This window comes from Somniosus microcephalus, unplaced genomic scaffold (assembly GCF_052327205.1).
Source record: "Somniosus microcephalus isolate GS21.2 unplaced genomic scaffold, FLI_Smic_1.0 scaffold1404, whole genome shotgun sequence".
In the NCBI taxonomy this organism is placed as follows: Eukaryota; Metazoa; Chordata; class Chondrichthyes; order Squaliformes; family Somniosidae; genus Somniosus; species Somniosus microcephalus.
The window spans coordinates 9356-31878 of record NW_028226591.1 but is presented as its reverse complement, the minus strand read 5'-3'; the positions used below and the strand labels follow the sequence as shown (position 1 = coordinate 31878).

At 55.2% G+C, this 22523-nt stretch overlaps 1 protein-coding gene across 1 annotated transcript; it reads left to right on the top strand.

The window, feature by feature from the left end:
* Positions 1–1909: 1909 nt before the first annotated feature.
* LOC147080594 (kin of IRRE-like protein 1) lies at positions 1910–20837 on the top strand (the record flags this gene model as incomplete). The annotated part of the gene is made up of 4 exons (XM_085981153.1): positions 1910–2017; positions 8126–8265; positions 8444–8521; positions 19648–20837. Coding segments are annotated over 4 exons (761 nt in total), but the record flags the coding sequence as incomplete, so codon positions are not given.
* Between the last annotated feature and the right edge of the window lie 1686 nt (positions 20838–22523).

Below are 22523 nucleotides of genomic sequence, written 5' to 3'. Positions count from 1 at the left end.
ACCTCCTCCAGCCCCTACACCCCTCCCTATCTCTGTAACCTCCTCCAGCCCCTACAACCCTCCCTATCTCTGTAACCTCCTCCAGTCCCTACACCCCTCCCTATCTCTGTAACCTCCTCCAGCCCCCACACCCCTCCCTATCTCTGTAACCTCCTCCAGCCCCTACAACCCTCCCTATCTCTGTAACCTCCTCCAGCCCCCACACCCCTCCCTATCTCTGTAACCTCCTCCAGCCCCTACACCCCTCCCTATCTCTGTAACCTCCTCCAGCCCCCACACCCCTCCCTATCTCTGTAACCTCCTCCAGCCCCTACAACCCTCCCTATCTCTGTAACCTCCTCCAGCCCCTACAACCCTCCCTATCTCTATAACCTCCTCCAGCCCCTACACCCCTCCCTATCTCTGTAACCTCCTCCAGCCCCTACAACCCTCCCTATCTCTGTAACCTCCTCCAGCCCCTACAACCCTCCCTATCTCTGTAACCTCCTCCAGCCCCTACACCCCTCCCTATCTCTGTAACCTCCTCCAGCCCCTACACCCCTCCCTATCTCTGTAACCTCCTCCAGCCCCTACAACCCTCCCTATCTCTGTAACCTCCTCCAGCCCCTACAACCCTCCCTATCTCTGTAACCTCCTCCAGCCCCTACACCCCTCCCTATCTCTGTAACCTCCTCCAGCCCCTATAACCCTCCCTATCTCTGTAACCTCCTCCAGCCCCTACACCCCTCCCTATCTCTGTAACCTCCTCCAGCCCCTACACCCCTCCCTATCTCTGTAACCTCCTCCAGCCCCTACACCCCTCCCTATCTCTGTAACCTCCTCCAGCCCCTACAGCCCTCCCTATCTCTGTAACCTCCTCCAGCCCCTACAACCCTCCCTATCTCTGTAACCTCCTCCAGCCCCTACACCCCTCCCTATCTCTGTAACCTCCTCTAGCCCTACACCCCTCCCTATCTCTGTAACCTCCTCCAGCTCAACAACCCTCCCTATCTCTGTAACCTCCCCCAGCCCCTACACCCCTCCCTATCTCTGTAACCTCCTCCAGCCCCTACAACCCTCCGTATCTCTGTAACCTCCTCCAGCCCCTGCAACCCTCCCTATCTCTGTAACCTCCTCCAGCCCCTACAACCGTCCCTATCTCTGTAACCTCCTCCAGCCCCTACAACCCTCCCTATCTCTGCAACCCCCTCCAGCCCCTACAACTCTCCCTATCTCTGTAACCTCCTCCAGCCCCTACAACCCTCCCTATCTCTGTAACCTCCTCCAGCACCTACACCCCTCCTTATCTCTGTAACCTCCTCCAGCCTCTACACCCCTCCCTATCTCTGTAACCTCCTCCAGCCCCTACACCCCTCCCTATCTCTGTAACCTCCTCCAGCCCCTACACCCCTCCCTATCTCTGTAACCTCCTCCAGCCCCTACACCCCTCCCTATCTCCGTAACCTCCTCCAACCCCTACAACCCATCCTATCTCCGTAACCTCCTCCAGCCCCTACACCCCTCCCTATCTCCGTAACCTCCTCCAGCCCCTACATCCCTCCCTATCTCTGTAACCTCCTCCAGCCCCTACAACCCTCCGAGATCTCCGCGCTCCTCCAATTCTGGCCTCTCGAGCATCCCCCGATTTCCATCGCTCCACCATTGGCGGCCGTGCCTTCAGCTGCCTGGGCCCCGAGCTCCGGAATTCCCTCCCTTAACCTCTCCGCCTCTCTCTCCTCCTTTAAGACGCTCCTTAAAACCTCCCTCTTTGACCCAGCTTTTGGTCACCTGCCCTAATATCTCCTGATGTGGCTCCGTGTCAAATTCTGTTTGATAATCGCTCCTGTGAAGCACCTTGGGAGGTTTTACTACATTAAAGGCGCTATATAAATACAAGTTGTAGTTGTTGTTGTTTCTCTCTCTGTTCCAGATGGCCTTCCGATCGGGATCATCATCGGCGTCACGGTTGGACTCGGGATCTTGCTGACCCTCCTCTTGGCGGGTCTCGCTGTGGTCCTGTACCGGAGGCGGAAACGCAGTGAGTCACACTTCAGCGATCAGTAGCCGCTCCCGCTTGGCCCCCGCCCCGCGCTCTCAACGCGCTGGGGTACACACAGACCCAACGCCCCCACATTCCCCCAACTCTGGGCACAACAGATACTGAGGTATCAGTGCTCCGTGCGACCAGCATTTCCCCGCACCTCCCCATCCCCTCCCTCCCCCCCCATCCCCTCCCTCCCCCTCCCCCCCTCCCCCCCCCTCCCTCCCCCTCCCCCCCCCTCCCTCCCCCTCCCTCCCCCTCCCCTCCCCCCCTCCCCCTCCCTCCCCCTCCCCTCCCCCCCTCCCCCTCCCTCCCCCTCCCCTCCCCCCCTCCCCCCTCCCCCTCCCTCCCCCTCCCCCCCCTCCCCCTCCCCTCTCCCCCTCCCTCCCCCTCCCCTCCCCCCCTCCCCCTCCCTCCCCCCCTCCCTCCCCCTCCCTCCCCCTCCCCCCCCTCCCCCCCCCCTCCCCCTCCCCCTCCCCCTCCCCCCCCCCCCCCCCTCCCCCCCCCCCCCCCCTCCCCCCCTCCCCCCCTCCCCCTCCCCTCTCCCCCTCCCCCCCCCCTCTCCCCCTCCCCCCCCTCCCCCCCCCCCCCTCTCCCCCTCCCCCCCCCCTCCCCCTCCCCCCCCCTCCCCCCCCCTCCCCCCCCCCTCCCCCTCTCCCCCTCCCCTCCCCCTCTCCCCCTCCCCTCCCCCTCTCCCCCTCCCCTCCCCCTCTCCCCCTCCCCCCCCCCCTCTCCCCCTCCCCCCCCCCTCTCCCCCTCCCCCCCCCCCTCTCCCCCTCCCCCCCCCCCTCTCCTCCCCCTCTCCCCCTCCCCCCCCCCCTCTCCCCCTCCCCCCCCCCCTCTCCCCCTCCCCCCCCCCCTCTCCCCCCCCCTCCCCCTCCCCCCCCCCCTCTCCCCCTCCCCCTCCCCCCCCCCCTCTCCCCCTCCCCCCCCCCCCTCTCCCCCTCCCCCCCCCCCTCCCCCCCCCCCCTCCCCCCCCCCCTCCCCCCCCCCCTCTCCCCCCCCCCTCCCCCCCCCCCTCTCCCCCCCCCTCCCCCCCCCCCTCTCCCCCCCCCTCCCCTCCCCCCCCCCCCTCTCCCCCCCCCTCCCCTCCCCCCCCCCCCTCTCCCCCCCCCTCCCCCCCCCTCCCCCCCCTCCCCCCCCCCCCTCTCCCCCCCCCCTCCCCTCTCCCCCCCCCCCCCTCTCCCCCCCCCCTCCCCTCTCCCCCCCCCCCCCTCTCCCCCCCCCCTCCCCTCTCCCCCCCCCCCCCCTCTCCCCCCCCCCTCCCCATGCACCCCTCCTCATCCCCTCCCCTCCAAACAACTTCTTTCCAATCCCCTCCCCTCCAATCCCCCTCCCCTCCAATCCCCCTCCCCTCCAATCCCCCTCCCCTCCAATCCGCTCCTGTCCAATCCCCCTCCCCTCCAATCCCTTCCCTCCAATCCAATCCCCCTCCCCTCCAATCAACCCCCCTCCAATCCCCTCCCCTCCAATCCCCCTCCCCTCCAATCCCTTCCCTCCCCTCCAATCCCCCTCCCCTCCAATCCCCTCCCCACCTATTCCCCCTTCCTCTTCTCCTGAAGGTGCTGACGCTCACTGGGGTACAGGTTCCACAGAAAGTGTAGAGGGAGCTTTACTCTGTATCTAACCCGTGCTGTACCTGCCCTGGGAGTGTTTGATGGGACAGTGTAGAGGGGGCTTTACTCTGTATCTAACCCCGTGCTGTACCTGCCCTGGGAGTGTTTGATGGGACAGTGTAGAGGGAGCTTTACTCTGTATCTAACCCGTGCTGTACCTGCCCTGGGAGTGTTTGATGGGACAGTGTAGAGGGAGCTTTACTCTGTATCTAACCCGTGCTGTACCTGCCCTGGGAGTGTTTGATGGGACAGTGTAGAGGGAGCTTTACTCTGTATCTAACCCGTGCTGTACCCGCCCTGGGAGTGTTTGATGGGACAGTGTAGAGGGAGCTTTACTCTGTATCTAACCCGTGCTGTACCTGCCCTGGGAGTGTTTGATGGGATAGTGTAGAGGGAGCTTTACTCTGTATCTAACCCGTGCTGTACCTGCCCTGGGAGTGTTTGATGGGACAGTGTAGAGGGAGCTTTACTCTGTATCTAACCCCGTGCTGTACCTGCCCTGGGAGTGTTTAATGGGACAGTGTAGAGGGAGCTTTACTCTGTATCTAACCTGTGCTGTACCTGCCCTGGGAGTGTTTGATGGGACAGTGTAGAGGGAGCTTTACTCTGTATCTAACCCCGTGCTCTACCTGCCCTGGGAGTGTTTGATGGGACAGTGTAGAGGGAGCTTTACTCTGTATCTAACCCCATGCTGTACCTGCCCTGGGGGTGTTTGATGGGACAATGTAGAGGGAGCTTTACTCTGTATCTAACCCCGTGCTGCACCTGCCCTGGGAGTGTTTCATTGGACAGTGTAGAGGGAGCTTTACTCTGTATCTAACCCCATGCTGCACCTGCCCTGGGAGTGTTTGATGGGACAGTGTAGAGGGAGCTTTACTCTGTATCTAACCCGTGCTGTACCTGCCCTGGGAGTGTTTGATGGGACAGTGTAGAGGGAGCTTTACTCTGTATCTAACCCATGCTGTACCTGCCCTGGGAGTGTTTGATGGGACAGTGATGCGTCTCAATGACTTCAAGACTCAAAGTTAACTGAATAAAACAAGGCTTTTATTAGCAAAGAAAAGATGCCTGTGGCTTCACCTAGCATGCTGCTGTTCTGCTGCAAGACAAGCCTGGGCTTGTCTTAAGTAGGGCCAGGTATGGGCGGAGTCGACACACAAAGGGGGCGGTGCACTATACACAATACAAGGTAAAACACCGGAGCAGGCAATACAATATATGTAGTTAACTACAGAGTCTGATGAATGACATATTTCATCACAGACAGTGTAGAGGGAGCTTTACTCTGTATCTAACCCGTGCTGTACCTGCCCTGGGAGTGTTTGATGGGACAGTGTAGAGGGAGCTTTACTCTGTATCTAACTCCGTGCTGTACCTGCCCTGGGAGTGTTTGATGGGACAGTGTAGAGGGAGCTTTACTCTGTATCTAACCCGTGCTGTACCTGCCCTGGGAGTGTTTGATGGGACAGTGTAGAGGGAGCTTTACTCTGTATCTAACCCCGTGCTGTACCTGCCCTGGGAGTGTTTGATGGGACAGTGTAGAGGGAGCTTTACTCTGTATCTAACCCCGTGCTGTACCTGCCCTGGGAGTGTTTGATGGGACAGTGTAGAGGGAGCTTTGCTCTGTATCTAACCCGTGCTGTACCTGCCCTGGGAGTGTTTGATGGGACAGTGTAGAGGGAGCTTTACTCTGTATCTAACCCGTGCTGTACCTGCCCTGGGAGTGTTTGATGGGACAGTTTAGAGGGAGCTTTGCTCTGTATCTAACTCGTGCTGTACCTGCCCTGGGAGTGTTTGATGGGACAGTGTAGAGGGAGCTTTACTCTGTATCTAACCCCGTGCTGTACCTGCCCTGGGAGTGTTTGATGGGACAGTGTAGAGGGAGCTTTGCTCTGTATCTAACTCGTGCTGTACCTGCCCTGGGAGTGTTTGATGGGACAGTGTAGAGGGAGCTTTACTCTGTATCTAACCCCGTGCTGTACCTGCCCTGGGAGTGTTTGATGGGACTGTGTAGAGGGAGCTTTACTCTGTATCTAACCCGTGCTGTACCTGCCCTGGGAGTGTTTGATGGGACAGTGTAGAGGGAGCTTTGCTCTGTATCTAACTCGTGCTGTACCTGCCCTGGGAGTGTTTGATGGGACAGTGTAGAGGGAGCTTTGTTCTGTATCTAACCAGTGCTGTACCTGCCCTGGGAGTGTTTGATGGGACAGTGTAGAGGGAGCTTTACTCTGTATCTAACCCGTGCTATACCTGCCCTGGGAGTGTTTGATGGGACAGTGTAGAGGGAGCTTTACTCTGTATCTAACCCCGTGCTGTACCTGCCCTGGGAGTGTTTGATGGGGCAGTGTAGAGGGAGCTTTACTCTGTATCTAACCCGTGCTGTACCTGTCCTGGGAGTGTTTGATGGGACAGTGTAGAGGGAGCTTTACTCTGTATCTAACCCGTGCTGTACCTGTCCTGGGAGTGTTTGATGGGACAGTGTAGAGGGAGCTTTACTCTGTATCTAACCCGTGCTGTACCTGCCCTGGGAGTGTTTGATGGGACAGTGTAGAGGGAGCTTTGCTCTGTATCTAACTCGTGCTGTACCTGCCCTGGGAGTGTTTGATGGGACAGTGTAGAGGGAGCTTTGTTCTGTATCTAACCAGTGCTGTACCTGCCCTGGGAGTGTTTGATGGGACAGTGTAGAGGGAGCTTTACTCTGTATCTAACCCGTGCTATACCTGCCCTGGGAGTGTTTGATGGGACAGTGTAGAGGGAGATTTACTCTGTATCTAACCCCGTGCTGTACCTGCCCTGGGAGTGTTTGATGGGACAGTGTAGAGGGAGCTTTACTCTGTATCTAACCCCGTGCTGTACCTGCCCTGGGAGTGTTTGATGGGGCAGTGTAGAGGGAGCTTTACTCTGTATCTAACCCTGTGCTGTACCTGCCCTGGGAGTGTTTGATGGGACAGTGTAGAGGGAGCTTTGTTCTGTATCTAACCCGTGCTGTACCTGCCCTGGGAGTGTTTGATGGGACAGTGTAGAGGGAGCTTTACTCTGTATCTAACCCCGTGCTGTACCTGCCCTGGGAGTGTTTGATGGGACAGTGTAGAGGGAGCTTTACTCTGTATCTAACCCTGTGCTGTACCTGCCCTGGGAGTGTTTGATGGGACAGTGTAGAGGGAGCTTTGTTCTGTATCTAACCCGTGCTGTACCTGCCCTGGGAGTGTTTGATGGGACAGTGTAGAGGGAGCTTTACTCTGTATCTAACCCGTGCTGTACCTGTCCTGGGAGTGTTTGATGGGACAGTGTAGAGGGAGCTTTACTCTGTATCTAACCCGTGCTGTACCTGTCCTGGGAGTGTTTGATGGGACAGTGTAGAGGGAGCTTTACTCTGTATCTAACCCCGTGCTGTACCTGCCCTGGGAGTGTTTGATGGGACAGTGTAGAGGGAGCTTTACTCTGTATCTAACCCGTGCTGTACCTCCCCTGGGAGTGTTTGATGGGACAGTGTAGAGGGAGCTTTACTCTGTATCTAACCCCATGCTGTACCTGCCCTGGGAGTGTTTGATGGGACAGTGTAGAGGGAGCTTTACTCTGTATCTAACCCCGTGCTGTACCTGTCCTGGGAGTGTTTGACGGGACAGTGTAGAGGGAGCTTTACTCTGTATCTAACCCCGTGCTGTACCTGCCCTGGGAGTGTTTGATGGGACAGTGCAGAGGAAGCTTTACTCTGTATCTAACCCATGCTGTACCTGCCCTGGGAGTGTTTGATGGGACAGTGTAGAGGGAGCTTTACTCTGTATCTAACCCCGTGCTGTACCTGCCCTGGGAGTGTTTGATGGGACAGTGTAGAGGGAGCTTTACTCTGTATCTAACCCCGTGCTGTACCTGCCCTGGGAGTGTTTGATGGGACAGTGTAGAGGGAGCTTTACTCTGTATCTAACCCCGTGCTGTACCTGCCCTGGGAGTGTTTGATGGGACAGTGTAGAGGGAGATTTACTCTGTATCTAACCCCGTGCTGTACCTGCCCTGGGAGTGTTTGATGGGACAGTGTAGAGGGAGCTTTACTCTGTATCTAACCCCGTGCTGTATCTGCCCTGGGAGTGTTTGATGGGACAGTGTAGAGGGAGCTTTACTCTGTATCTAACCCCGTGCTGTACCTGCCCTGGGAGTGTTTGATGGGACAGTGTAGAGGGAGCTTTACTCTGTATCTAACCCCGTGCTGTACCTGCCCTGGGAGTGTTTGATGGGACAGTGTAGAGGGAGCTTTACTCTGTATCTAACCCGTGCTGTACCTGCCCTGGGAGTGTTTGATGGGACAGTGTAGAGGGAGCTTTACTCTGTATCTAACCCGTGCTGTACCTGCCCTGGGAGTGTTTGATGGGACAGTGTAGAGGGAGCTTTACTCTGTATCTAACCCCGTGCTGTACCTGCCCTGGGAGTGTTTGACGGGACAGTGTAGAGGGAGCTTTACTCTGTATGTCCAGATCCTTTTTTCTGCCCATAGGTCGAAAAGATGTCACTCTTGGGAAGCCTGACATCAAGGTGGAGACGGTGAATAAGGATCCACAGTTGATGAGCAAAGAGATGGACGAGGAGGAGTCGAACATATCGACAGCAACCCGCGTCATGAAGGCAATGTACTCGGTATGAAACAGTCCGTGTGTGTGTCTTTGTCTGTCTGCCTGTGTGAATTTGTGTGTGTGAGAGTGTGTCGGCGTGTGAGAGTGTGTCAGTGTGTCTGTGCTGTCCCGTGTCTCTAACACTGATTTCCAGGGCACCGTCACTTTCTGACTCCTGTTCTTTCCTCCCTCCCCTTCACCAGGCGTTCAAGGACGATATGGACCTAAAGTCAGATCTGAGATCGGACACAATCGACACGCGGGAGGATTGCGAGCTCAAGGTACAGCACACAACCCCTCCTCACACTACAGGTTGACTCCCTCCCCTCCCCTCCAATCTCCCACCCCTCCAATCCCCCTCCCCTCCAATCCCCCTCCCCTCCAATCCCCCTCCCCTCCACCACTGAAGATGCGATCTTTGACCCGATGTACACACCGATGGGAATCTTGGCCAGAACAGATACTGGGTGGTCTGTTGTACCACACTTAGAACTGACCAGTGTGATGGAAGCTTAGTGCTCCCTCTCTGTCTCTTGGAGTCAATGACTCACCTCTCACACCTCTCTGACCTGGGGTTGAGGACTGGGTGGTCACAGTTCAATGTTCAAACCTTCGAGACCTAGGGACACAGGAACAGGAGGAGGCCCATTCAGCTCCTAGAGCCTGTTACACAGGAACAGGAAGAGGCCCATTCAGCTCCTAGAGCCTGTTACACAGGAACAGGAGGAGGCCCATTCAGCCCCTCGAGCCTGTTACACAGGAACAGGAGGAGGCCCATTCAGCTCCTAGAGCCTGTTACACAGGAACAGGAGGAGGCCCATTCAGCCCCCTCGAGCCTGTTACACAGGAACAGGAGGAGGCCCATTCAGCCCCTCGAGCCTGTTACACAGGAACAGGATGAGTCCCATTCAGCCCCCTCGAGCCTGTTACACAGGAACAGGAGGAGGCCCATTCAGCCCCTCGAGCCTGTTACACAGGAACAGGAGGAGGCCCATTCAGCCCCTCGAGCCTGTTACACAGGAACAGGAGGAGGCCCATTCAGCCCCCTCGAGCCTGTTAGACAGGAACAGGAGGAGGCCCATTCAGCCCCTCGAGCCTGTTACACAGGAACAGGAGGAGGCCCATTCAGCCCCCTCGAGCCTGTTACACAGGAACAGGAGGAGGCCCATTCAGCCCCCTCGAACCTGTTACACAGGAACAGGAGGAGGCCCATTCAGCCCCTCGAGCCTGTTACACAGGAACAGGAGGAGGCCCATTCAGCCCCTCGAGCCTGTTACACAGGAACAGGAGGAGGCCCATTCAGCCCCCTCGAGCCTGTTACACAGGAACAGGAGGAGGCCCATTCAGCCCCTCGAGCCTGTTACACAGGAACAGGAGGAGGCCCATTCAGCCCCTCGAGCCTGTTACACAGGAACAGGAGGAGGCCCATTCAGCCCCCTCGAGCCTGTTACACAGGAACAGGAGGAGGCCCATTCAGCCCCTCGAGCCTGTTACACAGGAACAGGAGGAGGCCCATTCAGCCCCTCGAGCCTGTTACACAGGAACAGGAGGAGGCCCATTCAGCCCCTCGAGCCTGTTACACAGGAACAGGAGGAGGCCCATTCAGTCCCCTCGAGCCTGTTACACAGGAGCAGGAGGAGGCCCATTCAGTCCCTCTCGAGCCTGTTACACAGGAACAGGAGGAGGCCCATTCAGTCCCCTCGAGCCTGTTACACAGGAACAGGAGGAGGCCCATTCAGTCCCCTCGAGCCTGTTACACAGGAACAGGAGGAGGCCCATTCAGCCCCCTCGAGCCTGTTACACAGGAACAGGAGGAGGCCCATTCAGCCCTCTCGAGCCTGTTACACAGGAACAGGAGGAGGCCCATTCAGCCCCTCGAGCCTGTTACACAGGAACAGGAGGAGGCCCATTCAGCCCCTCGAGCCTGTTACACAGGAACAGGAGGAGGCCCATTCAGCCCCCTTGAGCCTGTTACACAGGAACAGGAGGAGGCCCATTCAGCCCCTCGAGCCTGTTACACAGGAACAGGAGGAGGCCCATTCAGTCCCTCTCGAGCCTGTTACACAGGAACAGGAGGAGGCCCATTCAGCCCCCTCGAGCCTGTTACACAGGAACAGGAGGAGGCCCATTCAGACCCTCGAGCCTGTTACACAGGAACAGGAGGAGGCCCATTCAGCTCCTCGAGCCTGTTACACAGGAACAGGAGGAGGCCCATTCAGCCCCTCGAGCCTGTTACACAGGAACAGGAGAAGGCCCATTCAGCCCCCTCGAGCCTGTTACACAGGAACAGGAGGAGGCCCATTCAGCCCCCTCGAGCCTGTTACACAGGAACAGGAGGAGGCCCATTCAGCCCCTTGAGCCTGTTACACAGGAACAGGAGGAGGCCCATTCAGCCCCCTCGAGCCTGTTACACAGGAACAGGAGGAGGCCCATTCAGCCCCCTCGAGCCTGTTACACAGGAACAGGAGGAGGCCCATTCAGCCCCCTCGAGCCTGTTACACAGGAACAGGAGGAGGCCCATTCAGCCCCCTCGAGCCTGTTACACAGGAACAGGAGGAGGCCCATTCAGCCCCTCGAGCCTGTTACACAGGAACAGGAGGAGGCCCATTCAGCCCCCTCGTGCCTGTTACACAGGAACAGGAGGAGGCCCATTCAGCCCCCTCGAGCCTGTTACACAGGAACAGGAGGAGGCCCATTCAGCCCCCTCGAGCCTGTTACACAGGAACAGGAGGAGGCCCATTCAGCCCCCTCGAGCCTGTTACACAGGAACAGGAGGAGGCCCATTCAGCCCCCTCGAGCCTGTTACACAGGAACAGGAGGAGGCCCATTCAGCCCCTCGAGCCTGTTACACAGGAACAGGAGGAGGCCCATTCAGCCCCCTCGTGCCTGTTACACAGGAACAGGAGGAGGCCCATTCAGCCCCTCGAGCCTGTTACACAGGAACAGGAGGAGGCCCATTCAGCCCCTCGAGCCTGTTACACAGGAACAGGAGGAGGCCCATTCAGCCCTTCGAGCCTGTTACACAGGAACAGGAGGAGGCCCATTCAGCCTCTCGAGCCTGTTACACAGGAACAGGAGGAGGCCCATTCAGCCACTCGAGCCTGTTACACAGGAACAGGAGGAGGCCCATTCAGCCCCTCGAGCCTGTTACACAGGAACAGGAGGAGGCCCATTCAGCCCCTCGAGCCTGTTACACAGGAACAGGAGGAGGCCCATTCAGCCCCTCGAGCCTGTTACACAGGAACAGGAGGAGGCCCATTCAGCCCCCTCGAGTCTGTTACACAGGAACAGGAGGAGGCCATTCAGCCCCTCGAGCCTGTTACACAGGAACAGGAGGAGGCCCATTCAGCCCCTCGAGCCTGTTACACAGGAACAAGAGGAGGCCCATTCACCCCCTCGAGCCTGTTACACAGGAACAGGAGGAGGCCCATTCAGCCCCTCGAGCCTGTTACACAGGAACAGGAGGAGGCCCATTCAGCCCCTCGAGCCTGTTACACATGAACAGGAGGAGGCCCATTCAGCCCCCTCGGGCCTGTTACACAGGAACAGGAGGAGACCCATTCAGCCCCCTCGAGCCTGTTACACAGGAACAGGAGGAGGCCCATTCAGCCCCTCGAGCCTGTTACACAGGAACAGGAGGAGGCCCATTCAGCCCCTCGAGCCTGTTACACAGGAACAGGAGGAGGCCCATTCAGCCCCCTCGAGCCTGATACACAGGAACAGGAGGAGGCCCATTCAGCCCCCTCGAGCCTGTTACACAGGAACAGGAGGAGGCCCATTCAGCCCCTCGAGCCTGTTCTGCCATTCAGTGAGATCATGGCTGATCTGTGACCTAACTCCATCCACCCGCCTTTGCCCCATATCCCTCAATATCTTTGGTTAACAGAAATCTATCAATCTCCGATTTAACATTAACAATCGATCCCCCAGCACCAATTGCCCTTTGCGGAAGAGAGTTCCAAACTTCGACCACCCTTTGTGTGTAGAAGTGTTTCCTAACATCACTCCTGAAAGGTCTGGCTCTAATTTTTAGACCGTGCCCCCTAGTCCTAGAATCCCCAACCAGCGGGAATAGTTTCTCTCTGTCTACCTGATCAGTTCCCCTTAATATCTAGAAAACCTCCATCAGATCGCCCCTTAACCTTCTAAATTCCAGGGAATACGACCCTAGTTTGTGTAATCTCTCCGTGTAACTTAACCCTCGGAGTCCGAGTATCATTCTGGTAAACCTACGCGGCGCTCCCCCCCCCAAGGCCAGTATATCCTTCCTGAGATGCGATGCCCAGAACTGCTCACAGTGCTCCAGGTACAGAGACACTGGTTGGGGTAGAGTTGGGGGAGGTGGAGGGTGGGGGGTTGAATCGGAAGATTGAATTGAATCAGGGGGAGACAGTTGATGCTGCAGGACTAGCAGTAGTTAAAGAGCCGCCGCGATTGAGTGGTGCTGGAGGGGTGTAGCTTCCAAAAGCTCTTTATAATAATGTGTCCGTGACAACACGAACCACTCTGGGTACAGGTATATTGTGTATCAGTAAAACAGGTTTATTAAGCATTCACCATCCAGGACAAAGAAGTCATACTTAACAAGGAGATAGTCACAGTCTGTTCGTTTGAGCCTCGGCGTTCCTTCCGAGCGACTGTGGCGCAGTCTCTTTATTCTCTTGCTGTGTTCTGTTGACTGAAGCTCGCTTCTCTGGGTTCTTGCTGTGTTCTGTTGACTGAAGCTCACTTCTCTGGGTTCTTGCTGTGTTCTGTTGACTGAAGCTCGCTTCTCTGGGTTCTTGCTGCATTCCGTTGAATGAAGCTCGCTTCTCTGGGTTCTTGCTGCGTTCTGTTGACTGAAGCTCACTTCTCTGGGTTCTTGCTGCGTTCTGTTGACTAAAGCTCGCTTCTCTGGGTTCTTGCTGCATTCTGTTGACTGAAGCTCGCTTCTCTGGGTTCTTGCTGCATTCCGTTGACTGAAGCTCGCTTCTCTGGGTTCTTGCTGCGCTCTGTTGACCGAAGCTCGCTTCTCTGGGTTCTTGCTGCATTCTGTTGACTGAAGCTCGCTTCTCTGGGTTCTTGCTGCGTTCTGTTGACTGAAGCTCGCTTCTCTGGTTTCTTGCTGTGTTCTGTCGATGGAAGCTTCTTCACCTCTGGTTCGCACTGCCTTCAGTGTTCAATATCCGTATCTTTATACACTTTCCCTTCCTTTGCCTACGTGACTGCAATCAGCTATCTGACACCTGGTACATGTTTTATGACCTTGTGGATCCCACTGGGTCTCGGTTTGTGCATATCAAAGTGCCCTTTATCTCTCCAAAGACCATTTCCCAAGATGTTATCGAAACATAGAAGATAGGAGCAGGAGTAGGCCATTCGACCCCTCGAGCCTGCTCCGCCATTCAATGAGATCATAGCTGATCATCCAAACTCAGTACCCTGTCCCTGCCTTCTCCTCATACCCCTTGATCCCTTTAGCCTTAAGAAATATATCCAACTCCTTCTTGAATATATTTAATGAATTGGCCTCTACTGCCTTCTGTGGTAGAGAATTCCCCAGGTTCACCACTCTCTGGGTGAAGAAATTCCTCCTCATCTCTGTCCTAAATGGCTTACCCCTTATCCTTAGACTGTGACCCCTGGTTCTGGACTCCCTCGCCATCGGGAACATCCTTCCTGCATCTAGTCTGTCTAGTCTTGTTAGAATTTTATAAGTTTCAATGAGATCCCCTCTCGTTCTTCTAAACTCCAGCGAGTATAAGCCCAATCGACCCAATCTCTCCTCATACGTCATTCCTGCCATCCCAGGTATCAGCCTGGTGAATCTTCGCTGCACTCCTTCCATGGCAAGAACATCCTTCCTCAGATAGCCTGCTCCGCCATTCAATGAGATCATGCCTGATCATCCAAACTCAGTACCCTGTCTCTGCTTTCTCCCCATACCCCTTGATCCCTTTAGCCTTAAGAAATATATCTAACTCCTTCTTGAATATATTTAATGAATTGGCCTCTACTGTCTTCTGTGGTAGAGAATTTCACAGGTTCACCACTCTCTGGGTGAAGAAATTCCTCCTCATCTCAACCCCTTATCCTTAGACTGTGACCCCTGGTTCTGGACTCCCCGACCATCGGGAACATCCTTCCTGCATCTAGTCTGTCCAGTCCTGTTAGAATTTTATAAGTTTCAATGAGATCCCCTCTCATTCTTCTAAACTCCAGCGAGTATAAGCCCAATCGACCCAATCTCTCTTCATACGTCATTCCTGCCATCCCAGGTATCAGCCTGGTGAAATAACAAGAGAAAATGCTGGAAAAACTCAGAAGGCCAGGCAACATCCGTGGAGAGAAATTAGAATCGACGTTTCGGGTCGAAACCCTTTTTCAAAACTGAAAAGGAAATTAAATCGATCGAAAGGCAGGGCTGGGGAGGGAACAAAAGAAGTGAAGAAACATTAAGAGGTATTCAAAACCAGACGAGCTGGTGATAGGACTAGTGGAGACAAAAGATGGCTTAGATTAGGATTAACTCCCACAGTCCAAAGATGTGCGGGTTAGGTTGATTGGCTATGATAAATTGACCCTTAGTGTTAGGGGGATTAAATACGTGGGTTACAGGGATCAGGTGGGATATGTGTCAGTGCAGGCTCGATGGGCCGAATGGCCTCTATCTGCACTGTGGGGTTTCTGTGATTCTGTGAAATGTTCTGGCAGGATGAGAGACCGCTGCCATGTAAAAGAAAAAGAGGAAAGCGGGGGTAGGGAAAACCCAAAACAAAGGGGTGGGGGGAAAAAAAAGTAAAAATGTAATGGGGGGCCGAGGTTATGATCTGAAATTGTTGAACTCGATATTGAGTCCGGAAGGCTGCAGAGTGCCTAATCGGAAGATGAGGTGCTGTTCCTCGAGTTTACGTTGAGCTTCCGTGGAACAATACAAGAGGCCAAGGACGGTGAGGTCCGAGTGGGAATGGGGCGGTGAATTAAAGTGACAGGCGACCGGAAGCTCGGGGTCCCCCTGAACGGAGGTGTTCCGCAAAGCGGTCACCCAATCTGCGTTTGGTCTCCCCAATGTAGAGGAGACCGCATCGTGAGCAGCGAATACAGTAATACTAGATTGCGAGAAGTACAAGTAAATCGCTGTTTCACCTGGAAGGGGCCCTGTACAGTGGGAAGGGGGGAGGTATAGGGGCAGGTGTTACATCTCCTGCGCTTGCACGGGAAGGTGCCAGGCGAAGGGGAAGGGCTGTTTGGGGTGATAGAGGAGTGGACTAGGGTGTCTCGGAGGGAGCGGTCCCTACGGAATGCTGAAAGGGGAGGGGAGGGGAAGATGCGTTTGGTGGTGGGATCACTTTGGAGGTAGCGGAAATGGCGGAGGATGATCCGTTGAATGTGGAGGCTGGTGGGGTGAAAGGTGAGGACAAGGGGAACCCTATCGTGGTTCCGGGAGGGAGGGGCAGGGGTGAGGGCAGAAGTGCGGGAGATAGAACGGACACGGTCGAGGGCAGTGTCAACCACGGTAGAGGGGAATCCTCGGTTGAGGAAAAAGGAAGACGTGTCGGAAGCGCTGGTGTGGAAGGTGGCGTCGTCGGAGCAGATGCGGCGGAGACGGAGAAACTGGGAGAATGGAATAGAGTCCTTACAGGAGGTGGGGTGGGAGGAAGTGTAGTCCAGGTAGCTGTGGGAGTCAGTGGGCTTGTAGTGAATGTTGGTCAATAACCTATCCCCAGAGATGGAGACGGAGAAGTCGAGGAAGGGAAGGGAAGAGTCAGAGATGGACCATGTGAAGGTGAGGGAAGGGTGGAAATTGGAAGCAAAGTGAATGAAATTGCCTAGTTCAGGGCGAGAGCAGGAAACAGCAACGATACAGTCATCAATGTACCAGAAAAAGAGGTGAGGGAGGGGACCTGAGTAGGACTGGAACAAAGAGTGTTCCACATATCCCACGAAAAGGCAGGCATAGCTAGGACCCATGCGGGTACCCATGGCAACACCTTTGATTTGGAGGAAGTGAGTGGAGTGAAAGGAGAAGTTGTTCAATGTGAGAACAAGTTCAGCCAGGCGGAGGAGGGTGGTGGTGGATGGGGACTGGTCGGGCCTCTGTTCGAGGAAGAAGCGGAGCGCCTTCAGGCCATCCTGGTGGGGGATGGAGGTGTAGAGGGATTGTACGTCCACGGTGAAAAGGAAGCGGTTGCGGCCAGGAAACTGGAAACTGTTCAAGTGGCGGAGGGCGTCGGAAGAGTCGCGGATGTAGGTGGGAAGAGACTGGACAAGGGGAGAAAAGATAGAGTCGAGATAGGAAGAGATAAGTTCCGTGGGGCAAGAACAGGCTGAAACGATGGGTCTACCAGGGCAGTCCTGTTTGTGGATCTTGGGAAGGAGGTAGAAGCGGGCTGTGCGGGGTTGGGGAACTATGAGGTTGGTGGCCGCGGGGGGGAAGATGTCTGGTGAATCTTCGCTGCACTCCCTCCATGGCAAGAACATCCTTCCTCAGATAAGGCGACCAAAACTGCACACAATACTCCAGGTGTGGTCTCACCAAGGCCCTGTACAACTGCAGCAAGACATCCTTGTTCCTGTACTCGAACCCTCTCGCTACGAAGGCCAACATACCATTTGCCTTCTTAACCGCCTGCTGCACCTGCATGCTTACCTTCAGCGACTGGTGCACAAGGACACCCAGGTCTCGTTGCACTTCCCCTTTTCCCAATCTATTGCCATTCAGATAATAATCTGCCTTCCTGTTTTTGCCACCAAAGTGGATAACCTCGCATTTATCCACATTATACTGCATCTGCCATGCATCTGCCCAATCGCCCGACCTGTCCAAATCATACTGGAGTTTCTCGGCATCCTCCTCACAGCACACACGCCCACCCAGCTTTGTGTCATCTGCAAACTTGGAGATATTACATCCAGTTCCCTCGTCTAGATCATTAATATATATATTGTGAATAACTGGGGTCCGAGCACCGATCCCTGCGGTACCCCACTAGTCACTGCCTTCCACTCAGAGTTTATTCCAACTCTTTGCTTCCTGTCTGCCAACCAGTTTTCTATCCAAGTCAGTACCTTACCCCATTCGCCATTTTATACAGGCTTTTAACATACAATTTCACATTTTATAGTTATACAAAAATGTTTTACTAAATCATACAAATACACCCTGACATAAGAAGACTACTGGGCACTTAGTCTGAGTATTAAACAAGGCCTTAATCAACTGTTTTACAACATGGAGGTCTAGTTGTGTCCTTCACTAGTTCCTGTTAAAGAATGCCCTGAGCAAGCTGGGCCCGTGCCCAAGTATTTATACTCTCCCTGGACAGCGCCACCAGCAGGCCGCCCATATATATATATATAACAGTATGTCTCTCTGTCCGTCTGTCTGTCTGTCCGGCTATACAATCAAAAGTTAGAGCATACCTACACATGTGTTATATCAAAAGAAAGCTCATCATTAGGGGACTCTTGTAGGCGTATTTACTTTTTAGTCACACAAAAATTGTTTGGACAGTGTACAAAAAACCTTCAAAAATACTCAAAAATCAACTCATTAGCGGTTGACCAATCCTACCTCTCATTAGCCTTGAGTGACACATGCTGCTTGACCAATCCTACAGTTCAGTCACCTGATGGTTGACCAATCGGTGTGTGTGTGGGCGGGACTAATCATTCTCAGCTCAGGGATGTAGCAGCCATTATACACCAGCCCGGCCTCAATGCTAAAAATATGGTCATCGAGGCCAGTATCTTCTTTTTTTTCAATAAGATTTACCAAACATGTTTTATAAGTACTTTAACTTTCATCTTTGAAGGTATTAAAAGCTAGAAATGTTTAGATTAAAAAATAGTTGAAAATACCCGAGGCCCCGGGGCCTAGACTTTTCCAACTGCCGACAGCCCAAATCCAGTCCCAGGCTCCCGGCCCACACATCGACCAGGCCCAAAAAAGCCCTGGCAACGCGGGGCTCCCCAGCTAGTTATTTCATAAGTCATATCCACATGAATGACAAGATTCATGTCATTCTTCCCGCTTGAAAGATTGGAAGTCTGGCGGCTTCCTTCTACCGAATTAATCGGACTAAGAATAGACGCAGTCGTTTGGATCTCCGTTGGTGTAGTGTTTGGATAGCGGAGTCATAGTCTACACAGTCTTCGATATAGTCAAACACATGAGGGGGTACATAATTGGCAAGCATTCGTAACTTATTAGGAACATTCTCACCACATTCCGCGAGGAAGTTGCCGAAGGTACGATACCAGTGTTTCCATACCTTAGCAGCTGTAAGTGAATTCGAGTCCAGGTCGAGACGGGTGGGTCTGAGTAGTTTCTCCATGATGGATTGATTACTACGTCCAAGTTAAATATAGAAACATAGAAGATAGGAGCAGGAGTAGGCCATTCGGCCCCTCGAGCCTGCTCCGCCATTCAATGAGATCATGGCTGATCGTCCAAATTCAGTACCCTGTCCCTGCTTTCTCCCCATACCCCTTGATCCCTTTAGCCTTAAGAAATATATCCAACTCCTTCTTGAATATATTTAATGAATTGGCCTCCACTGCCTTCTGTGGTAGAGAATTCCACAGGTTCACCACTCTCTGGGTGAAGAAATTCCTCCTCATCTCAGTCCTAAATGGCTTACCCCTTATCCTTAGACTGTGACCCCTGGTTCTGGACTCCCCCGCCATCAGGAACATCCTTCCTGCATCTAGTCTGTCCAGTCCTGTTAGAATTTTATAAGTTTCAATGAGATCCCCTCTCACTCTTCTAAACTCCAGCGAGTACAAGCCCAATCGACCCAATCTCTCCTCATACGTCATTCCTGCCATCCCAGGTATCAGTCTGGTGAATCTTCGCTGCACTCCCTCCATGGCAAGAACATCCTTCCTCAGGTAAGGCGACCAAAACTGCACACAATACTCCAGGTGCGGTCTCACCAAGGCCCTGTACAACTGCAGCAAGACATCCTTGTTCCTGCTACAGTTTGAATCGTAGTTGTCTGTTCCCAAATCACTCAGAGCGTGGATTCATTTGACATTAGAAAACTGCTAGGGACTTGGCCTGAGTATTAAACAAAGATTTAACCAACTGTTATTCAACATGGAGATCTAGTTGTGTCCTTCACTAGTTCCTGTTAAGAATGTCCTGAGCAAGCTGGGCCCATGCCGGAGTATTTATACTCTCCCTGGACAGTGCCACCAGCAGGCCACTCAGTATTATTTCATGAGTCTTTCTTTCATGAATGACTAATTCATGTCAATAGTAATACAAACATTTTTACTAAATCATACATATACACCCTATCCACAGGGGGGTGTCATTCGGAGAGGGAGGCAGATTGGGGGGCTGGTTGAAATCCGCGATTGACTCCCCCCGCCACTACCCCTATACTGACCCTTAATTTTTTTTTCTCCCACTTTGCCTCAGGACCCGACGAACGGCTACTACAACGTACGGGCCCAGGACGACCGGCCGGCATCGCGGACGCTCCTCTACACCGACTACCGGCCCCGCTACGACCCGCGGCCCCCCTCCCGCCTCTCCCACGCCAGCGGCTACGGCCAGCCGGGCTCCGGCGCCCTGCCCCCCCCCTCCTCCGCCTACGGCCGGCTGCCGGACTACGCGGGCGAGGGGGCGGGCGACGCGGCCAGCCAGCTCTCCTACGAGGCCTACGGCTACCCGGGCTACCCGCCCTACGGGGTGTCGCTCTACGGGCGCGCCGCGGCCGCCAACCTGGACAGAGGCTACGACCCCTACGACCCCGCCGCCAAGTTCGCCGGCGCCTCGCGCTACTCCTACTCCTCCTCCCAGCAGTCCGAGCACGGCCGGCCCTACCAGCAGCGCATGCAGACGCACGTGTGACCACACACGCCCCCGCGCCCCCTCCCCGACACAACCCCTGACCTCTCAATCCCTCGGTTTCCCCCCCACCAAGTTGGCCTCCTGTCTGGCTCGCCAACGTGCATGACATCCTGAATCTCGGAAGAGCGAATGAAGACCGCTCGTTCGCAGAGGATGGAGAGGGGAGCAAGCGCGCGTCGGGGGGAAAGAATTCCCCACTCCCTGCCAGTTATATTTCAAAAGCAAATCCACACAAGTGCGTGCGGACCCGCGCATCGGAAGCCAAGCTTGGAGCGGCTGTGGGGGTCGGGGGGTGCGGTTTCCCCCCACCACCCCCTTAAAGGGGCGACGAAGATCAGCAGAGCGACCTCCCCGTTCTCCCCCACCCCTCCCCCCATGGCGGATCCGAAGGGGAGGGGAACCAAAGCCGCCGCCACTCCTCACGTGCCTTTGGAATTGTCACCAATCAGTGTTGAGGCAGCGGCGGAGAGGGAGGCGGGGCGTTCTCGGGCAGCCAGGTTGAAAGGACGGGAGTGTCGCTGGGGTGCACACTTAACCCCGCCCCCCTCCCCACCTCCCCAAAGCCCCCATCACTCCGCAATCCAAGACTGGAACAGACACCACTTCTCAGTCATTCTAACCCTCATTTCCCCCTCCCCTCTGATTCCCTCCCCTCCAGTCCCCCTCCCCTCCAGTCCCCCTCCCCTCCAGTCCCCCTCCCCTCCAATCCCCCCTCCCCCTCCAGTCCCCCCTCCCCCTCCAGTCCCCCTCCCCTCCAGTCCCCCTCCCCCTCCAGTCCCCCTCCCCCTCCAATCCCCCTCCCCTCCAATCCCTTCCCCCCCCATCGCCGTACCTCAAACACCAACAACCCCACCTCCTACTAAGTGCCATCGGGTTGACCTCCTGTACCGAAGCCCCCTCCCCTCCCCACCCCATTGATCTTCCCCCATCAATCTCCCGCACTTTGATTGCACACTCGGTGCCATTTCAACCTGCCACGAGATCCCCGACTCCCTGTCCCGCCCCCCGCCTGGCGTGTATGTATATATTTATACCAATCCTCGCAAATCGTATTTTATATAGGCTGTGTATATATCACAGGGGCAGCGGCCCCCATATATCATCTACAGGATCTTGCAAATGTATCTCTTCGACTTAAAGACACAAAGTGCAAAGGATTTTGCACAGACACGACATATGGAACATTCCAGGTGATGGTGAGAGAGTGTGACCCCTCCCCCTAACCCACGCCCACCCCTCACTACAAGCACTTCCTCCCCTTCCACCCTCTCCCTCTCTCCCTAACCCCTTCCCCTCCAATCCCCCCTTCCCCTCCTCTCCTGAAGGTGCTGACTCTTAGTGGGAGACCTGTGATTGGAAGCAATGAGTGTTTGACGGGACAGTGTAGAGGGAGCTTTACTCTGTATCTAACTCCGTGCTGTACCTGCCCTGGGAGTGTTTGATGGGACAGTGTAGAGGGAGCTTTACTCTGTACCTAACTCCGTGCTGTACCTGCCCTGGGAGTGTTTGATGGGACAGTGTAGAGGGAGCTTTACTCTGTATCTAACTCCGTGCTGTACCTGCCCTGGGAGTGTTTGATGGGACCGTGTAGAGGGAGCTTTACTCTGTATCTAACCTGTGCTGGACCTGACCTGGGAGTGCTTGATGGGACAGTGTAGAGGGAGCTTTACTCTGCATCTAACCCCGTGCTGTACCTGCCCTGGGAGTGCTTGATGGGACAGTGTAGAGGGGGCTTTACTCTGTATCTAACCCCGTGCTGTACCTGCCCTGGGATTGTTTGATGGGACAGTGTAGAGGGAGCTTTACTCTGTATCTAACCCCGTGCTGTACCTGCCCTGGGAGTGTTTGATGGGACAGTGTAGAGGGAGCTTTACTCTGTATCTAACCCGTGCTGTACCTGCCCTGGGAGTGCTTGATGGGACAGTGTAGAGGGGGCTTTACTCTGTATCTAACCCCGTGCTGTACCTGCCCTGGGATTGTTTGATGGGACAGTGTAGAGGGAGCTTTACTCTGTATCTAACCCGTGCTGTACCTGCCCTGGGAGTGTTTGATGGGACAGTGTAGAGGGAGCTTTACTCTGTATCTAACCCGTGCTGTACCTGCCCTGGGAGTGTTTGATGGGACAGTGTAGAGGGAGATTTACTCTGTATCTAACCCATGCTGTACCTGCCCTGGGAGTGTTTGATGGGACAGTGTAGAGGGAGCTTTACTCTGTATCTGACCCCGTGCTGTACCTGCCCTGGGAGTGTTTGATGGGACAGTGCAGAGGGAGCTTTACTCTGTATCTAACCCCGTGCTGTACCTGCCCTGGGAGTGTTTGATGGGACAGTGTAGAGGGAGCTTTACTCTGTATCTAACCCGTGCTGTACCTGCCCTGGGAGTGTTTGATGGGACAGTGTAGAGGGAGCTTTACTCTGTATCTAACCCGTGCTGTACCTGCC